General features: G+C 41.6%; 1 protein-coding gene across 2 annotated transcripts in view; it reads right to left on the bottom strand.

The window, feature by feature from the left end:
- Window positions 1-407: 407 nt before the first annotated feature.
- Window positions 408-7,127, bottom strand: part of Gnptab (N-acetylglucosamine-1-phosphate transferase subunits alpha and beta) — a 72,260-nt gene continuing 65,540 nt past the window's right edge. For both annotated transcript variants that reach the window (XM_027392564.2, XM_027392565.2), the window contains 2 exons: window positions 5,395-5,485; window positions 408-1,975 (listed from right to left, as the gene is read on the bottom strand). In XM_027392564.2, the coding sequence (XP_027248365.1) occupies window positions 1,898-1,975; window positions 5,395-5,485 (169 nt within the window). In that variant the 3' untranslated portion in view covers window positions 408-1,897. The remainder of the gene's footprint in view (window positions 1,976-5,394; window positions 5,486-7,127) is intronic.

The raw sequence follows: 7,127 nt of genomic DNA, 5'->3' as shown, positions 1-7,127 counted from the left end.
ACATTTTCCACTTAGAATCTCTCCCCCATCCCACAAAGCAACATTCTCTAGTGTGTCGTAATACTACCCTTTCCTTACATTACTTCACACTTTATAGTGTTAACTGCAGAGCCTGAGAGCCAAACACACCACGCAGACCACCATTCAAGACTGTTGAATCTGGACAATAGTAACAAAGACTCAAAGATCAAAGCATAGGGCTGGAGAGATGGCTCAGTGGCTAAGAACATTAGCTGCTCTTCCAGAGGACGTGGGTTCAATCCCCAACCCCCAAATGGTGGTTTACAACCGTTTGTAACTCCAGTTCCAGGGAATCTGAAACCCTCTTCTGATTTCCACATATGGTGAACAGACAGGCATGCAGGCAAAACATTCATGCACAATAAATAATAATAAAAACCCTCAAATCAATAAATGTGATCTTTTTTATGAGACTTCAGTTTTTGAAATACACAAAATTTACAGCACAAACTCAGTATTTACATTTCAAGTTCTCTTTACAAAAATGTGTGCCATTTGGGAAGAATACTATTGAAATCACGATCAAAGATATCTGTCAGAATTCAAAACGGATTCATGGAATCACGTCTCCACAAAACCACTGTATGATGATATAACAGAGCATGGCTGATGTCAGGGTTTGTTTATCATATGTAAAAATGAGGCTGGTTCTCCGGTCTGCCAACAACAGTCTTGGGTGAAGTCTGGCTGGGGCTTGTTTTTTTATAGCTGCAACCTAAAGCTGGTTTTCATCTTTTTATTGGGTTGTTGAAAAAAATAAAACACCCCAAAACAAAAATATTAAGCAAAGAAACCTGTGTGACAAAGACAGATGTGTCTCAAGTTATTTACTCTCTGTTCTTTTATAGAAAAAGTGGCTGACTGCTGCTCTGACAAAGCAAGCTGAGAGTGAGCTGTTGGAAGATACGGTGGATTTTCACCTGCACACCACAGTCCTGAGCTGGTGCTCCCAGCACTCCTCATTTCTGAAGTGAGGCACTTTTGTTTGAGTATATACATTTCCAAGACATAATTACATCTGGTGATTAGCATTGGTATTTGATACTAGCCCTTTGCAATTAGGCCTGCTGACGAAATCACAGTATCCTAGAGGACTGAGTCAAACAAAGTACTGCAGCAACAGTCCCGAGCTCTTCAGTAGCTATTAGTGATTCAAGACCACTTGAATGTTAATAAAGTCGATAATTTAGATATGCAAAAAGGAAGTGATACTTCTACATTATTTAAAGAAGATCTACACAAACATGTTTGGAGACCACCTGAATGTTAATAAAGTCAATAATTTAGATGTGCTAAAAGGAAGTGATACTTCTACATTATTTAAATAAGATCTACACAAACAAGTTTGGGCATCCTGATTCGTTATTTTCAGAAGAGAGAATAACTAGCTTAGTAGCTACTTATTTTCAAAAATGAGCAATGGAGAAAAGGAAGAGGAAATGAAAAATTATGCTGGTGGCCTTTGGAATGCAAAGCCTGGGGTCCCTCAGCATTTGCTCCCAGGCTGGCCTGGCTTCTTAGGCTGCAGTGATGGTGGTAGGAAACCGGCAGCCTGTCAGTGAGGGTTCATCAAAAGCTGACAGGTCCTTCGGCAAATCCTTTAAAAGTACAAGCTGTACAGCTGTCAGCACAGGTTCCCAGTGTGCTGATTAATTCCAGGGCAGTAGGCTCTTCATGCTGCAGAAGAACATGTCTGCACGCTGTCCCTTCTTCCAAGCAGGCTGTCTGTCTCATCATGAGGACATCCCTTTGTCTGTGCGTCACATCTCGGGGACACCCCTGTGTCTGTGTGTCACATCATGGTGACAACCCTGTGATGGTAAGGTGTGAGATGTTCAGAAGACGCTGAGGTAGGTGATTTTCAAATGAAGGTCTTCTACACCCTGATTCGATCTGGACTAGCTTCCTTGTGTATCCTCCTCCGGGGAAATATCTTCCGCTTAAGGGCAATTATCTACATGATGAAGAACAGAAAATAAATATTAGTTGTCTATATTGATAAAAGACTAATGGGGAATGTACTGTGTATGTTTATCTTATTGATTATTGAATAAAGTTCTGTTTGGCCAATGAAACAGCAAGTAAGACAGGACTAGGAGTCAAAGAGGATTCTGGGAAATGTAGTAGAGAAGTGGTGATCCAGGCAGGAAGTGACATAGCAAGGAGACTCATATTTAAGCAAGGAGAAAGAGGAAGTGTCCCCTTTTTCCCCTTCGACTCCTCCAGCGGCAAGATGTGAGAAACCAGCAAGAGAGGGTGTCAGCAAAACGCATCCTCTATAAAGATAAGTCTTATAAAATATATAGATTTGTGATAAATAAGACTGAGTTAAGAGATGAGAAATCCTAGCCATTGGCCAAGCAGCTTTGTACCTAATATGTCTCTGTATTATTTTGTCCATCCACTGGGTGGGCAGAACTCAGGTGGCTTGTGGTGACTGCCCATGTGGCGGTAGGGCTCAGGCGGCTTTGGCAGAAAGATTTATTGTAACAAAAGACTATTGGTGAAACAGGCGTTCCTTCTGTGACCCACACTTTCCTGATTCAAGTTCCCTTCACACTTCCCCCAAACAAAAGCAATCACTAGTTATTCCTAGTGCTACAGTCAATATGCTTAAGCATGTGCCCACAAAGATGCAAGCCTAAAATTATGTTGGCCCATGGTTCATTTTTCAAAGATCTGTAATGTGAGACTTTATATAGCTATTGCTAAGGGCATTTATTTTCAAGACCTTTGTCCAGTTTCATTTGATTTTTTTTTTAATTGAAAGGAACTGCTGCCATTTAATCATTAGACCGCTGATTCTGGGTTTGAATAGACTTTTTTATAAGACAGTTAAAAAAAAAAACTACATTAGGGGCTGGAGAGATGGCTCAGTGGTTAAGAGCACTAGCTGTTCTTCCAGAGGACCTATGTTCAATTCCCAGCACCCACATGGCAGCTCATAACTATTTGTATCTCTGGTTCCAGGGGATGACACCTTTATACCAATGCATATAAAGTTAAATTATTAAGAAAAACTACATTAAAATCCTGACAATTTTTTCTGTATTTATCAACAATAAAGACAATGGTTATGAATGGGTTGCAATGCAAAGAGTTAATTTCTAGGTGCTAGAAAAAAGGCTCAGCACTTAAGAGCCTAGTTATTCTTGAAGAGGACAAGGGTTTGATTTCCAGCACCTATCTGGTGGTTCACCAGTCTTAAACTCCAATTCCAGGGAATCCAATGCCGTCTTCTGGCCTTTGCTGGCACTTGCACACACATGGAACATAGCAACTTGGCATGCAAAACACCCACACACATAAAAATAAACAAAAAATTATTGTGAAGTTCATTTTTTTTTCAAGGCAGGGTTTCTCTGAAGCTTTGGGGGCTGTTCTGGAACTTGCTCAGTAGGCTAGGCTGGCCTCAAACACGAAGAGCTCCACCTGTCTCTGTCTCCCGAGTGCTGAAGCTAAATGTGTGCACCACTGCCACCGGGACTTTTGAAGTTCCTTTCTAAATGTGTCGTTTAGAAAGTGACTAAGTATTTGTTTTCTCAAAAACAGTTACATGTGCTATATCTGAAATGGAAAACCTAATCATTATTGTGAAACCGCTATGAGGGGAAAAACCCAACTATGTTTTTGCAGTTTCCATTTGGATCCCTAATGTTGAGATTAACTTTCCTCTTCTCATCTACACAGGATCAGCCATTTCCCTTCAGCTCAAGAGGCTGGGCCTGGGAGCTGGGGTAGGAGCAGTGTTTGCTGTTGGACTGAGGGTGGATGGTAAGGGTGAAGACGGACAGAAAGACCCTGCGCAGGTAGAGTGCAGGGTGCTGGAGAAACACGAAGGCAATCTTCCTTTTCCTTCTCCTTCCCTTCTATCTTTCTAGCTCCCTGTCTTCTTCTAGTACAAATGACACAAGAGAGGGGCTGGAGAGGTGGCTCAGCAGTTAGAAGCACTGACTGTTCTTCCAGAGGTTCTAAGTTCAATTCCCAGCAACCATATGGTGGCTCACAACCACCCTGAATGAGATCTGGTGCCCTCTGCTGGCATGCAGGCACAAGACTATACATAATAAATAAATAAAATCTTAAAAAAAAAATGACACAAGAGAAAGCTTGGTCTTTGTTTCCTTACAACAATCCCTGTGGGTCACCTCAGCCAAGTCCCTCTCCTTCAGCTTGAAACATCTGCAAGCACACTGCTAAGTTCCTGGGGGAACCATGTTCTAAAAGCAGGTGATGCTGTGGTTCCCCCTCTACGAGAACATGGCAACCAGGACCAAGAAAGGTCTTGCTACTTGATAGGCGGGTGACGGTCCAGCTGCCATACTGTCCTGCTCACTCATTTGGTTTGTGGCAGGAAGCCATCATTTATCCTAAAGCTCTCAATACTCACACTCTTCCTGTTCAGTGTGCACTTCCTGTGAGTGACAAGCAGAGCAGCTCCACTCAGCACTCGCCTCCCATGGAGGCTGAGGAGGCCTCTGGGCTTGTACCAGTGAGATGGGCCCATTTCTCATTTCTCCCCTTCAGTCTTTTTCTTCACAGTATTTCACACTATAGTTCAGTGAAGATTCTCTTATCGTTTTATTATCAGCCCTTACATCTTCCTATTTCTGGACCCTCATCAAGGAGGTTGGATGCATGCTCAGGTGGACAGAAGTAAGCCCAGTTGTACAAGGATGTGACAGAGGGGGAAGGACAATCTGGCAATTCAGAGGAATGTAAGGGGACTGCTGGTGTGTGTACAGTGACATACAGGACCATGGGTACCTGAGGAAGAAACACTGGCTTCTCTAGGGACTGCTGGTGTGTACAGTGACATACAGGACCATGAGTATCTGAGGAGGAGACACTGGCTTCTCTAGGAAGGCCAGAGGAAGAAAATTTAATACAGGATAATGACTCTAGGCAAAGTTAGGATTAGAAATAGAACTTTTCAGTCATAATTTGGGGTCCACGGTTAACCCACTGAGTTTGTAAGTAAAAAGGAAGACAAGAGAAATAAATGAAGCATCACTAGGCTGGCTGAATGGGTATGACTTTGCATGCTGGGCACATGGATGGCTGAAGCAAAGAGGAAAAAGGTAAATGTACTGTTTGTGAAACCGTTTTACCTTCCTTTTTCTTCTTTGTTTGGTGTGTGCATGTGTGTGTGTGTGTGTGTGTGTGTGTGTGTGCGCGCGCGCGCGCGTGCGCGCAGACTTTCAACACAGCTTCTAAGTAGGCCAGGCTATCCTCAAGCTTGTGATTCAGCCTCCCGAGTTCTAGGACTCTACACCTGACTATGGGTCTGAATTTATATCATTTTCTAAAAGGTGCTGATACAGTCTACCCAGAAAGAGTGCTTACGATTTATGTAAAATACAGAAAACTTACCTGTTCAGCAAAAAATGAGAATATAGTAAATATAATCAATGTTGCTAGTACGCAATGGGTCCAAAACTTCAACTTGTCTCGGTATGCCCTCCTGTTTGGAGACATAAGAATCGTTCACTGAGTTTTACAAAAACATACTGTGCATATTGAAAAGCAAAAAGATACTATCCATAGTCAACCCTAAAAATTAATAAAATACACATTTCTAACACAAGCTCTTATCTTTTATTTTATTTTTTGGTTATTATAGAAGTATTTATTGTTATTTATATGTCTGAAGAAGACATGCTTCAACACTGATATTATAGTACACACATGAACAACATAAAAAACAAGAAAATATATCTATTTCAAGATTTTCTGGATTGGTTTTAAGGTCTAAAGTTTTCTGTTACAATATCCTAAGGAGAAAGTATTTTCTGTACTATGACACGTTTAATATTTTAAAGATCTTTTACTTTATAATAAACACTGTAAATGTTTCCTCGGCTTCCAAAGAACAGTACTTGTAGACCTTAAAATAACATTTTTAAAATTTATTCATTCACATTCATTTACTTCAGAAAAAAATTTCTGGATATGGAGGAATAAACAAGATTAAGTTTCTGCTTGAAAGTGTTTAGAAACTTGTAGAGTCACTGACATGCCATCAATCGGGTGGCTAGAAACATGTGTTATCAAAATAAAGTTTTGTAGAAAACCCTAGACAAATGGGGCCAGCTGCACCAATAAGGTACCATTTTCCCTTCACTTTGAGGGAGAAGGAACATGTCTGGCTGAAAAGGGGAAAACAACAGTGGCAGACTGGCACAGTCACCCAAAGTCCTACAGAAGGGATGAGCAGGGCCCATGAGAGCTCTGGGACATGCGGAGCCACAGGAAAGCAGCTGTCAGGGACTGTGGCGACTCTGGAAATGAAGTTCTCAGGAAAGTGGGTGAAATGTGGGGGTACAGGTGTGTCATACAATCAGGGTAAAAATGGAGGCTGTGCACAAGACAGACAGACAAGTAAAGCACATAGTACAGTTTTAGCTGAGGCAAGCTGTCTTAGGGCAACGAGAAGAAAAAGGAATAAAGCAAAAGTGAGGGAAGAATGAAAGGGACATAAAACACAAGAGCTGGGAATAGAGAGAGGGAGTGCAACAGTTTCTCATCTATACTTTGGAAATAATAAACTGTTAAGAACATTCAATAAAAAAATGCTTAAAAGATAAGCCAATACCTACTACACTTGGGCTTTTGCCTAGTCCCAGGTTCTTACTAGTCTTCGGGAATAGATGACTTTCTAGTTTAAGTCCTATTCTTCCACACGTGACCAGACACAGCCAGTTCAATGGACTCTAATGTGTGTGGGATCACCATCACAACTGTGTGTGTGTGTGTGTGTGTGTGTGTGTGTGTGTGTGTGTGTGTCTGTGTATGTGTTTGTGTGCAGTGTGCGTGAGTGTGCGTGCACGCACACACGCGAGTGTACGTTTGCACTATTCATGGTAGCTAAGACACAGCCAGCTCAGTAGACTCTAATGTGTGTGGGATCACCACCACAGCCATGCGTACCAATGCACAGTAGATAAGACACAGAAGCAGCTTAGATGTCTGTCAACAGGTGAAGGAAAAAGAAAATATGATCCACACATACAATGGGATTTATTGAGCCATAACAAAAAAGGAAATCATGACATTAGCAGGAAAATGGATGCAACTGGAAATTCTCAAGAGAAAAAGTCAGACTC

Source organism: Cricetulus griseus (assembly GCF_003668045.3).
Source record: "Cricetulus griseus strain 17A/GY chromosome 1 unlocalized genomic scaffold, alternate assembly CriGri-PICRH-1.0 chr1_0, whole genome shotgun sequence".
In the NCBI taxonomy this organism is placed as follows: Eukaryota; Metazoa; Chordata; class Mammalia; order Rodentia; family Cricetidae; genus Cricetulus; species Cricetulus griseus.
The sequence above is the reverse complement of the archived record's forward strand: the minus strand, read 5'-3'. Positions and strand labels throughout refer to the sequence as shown.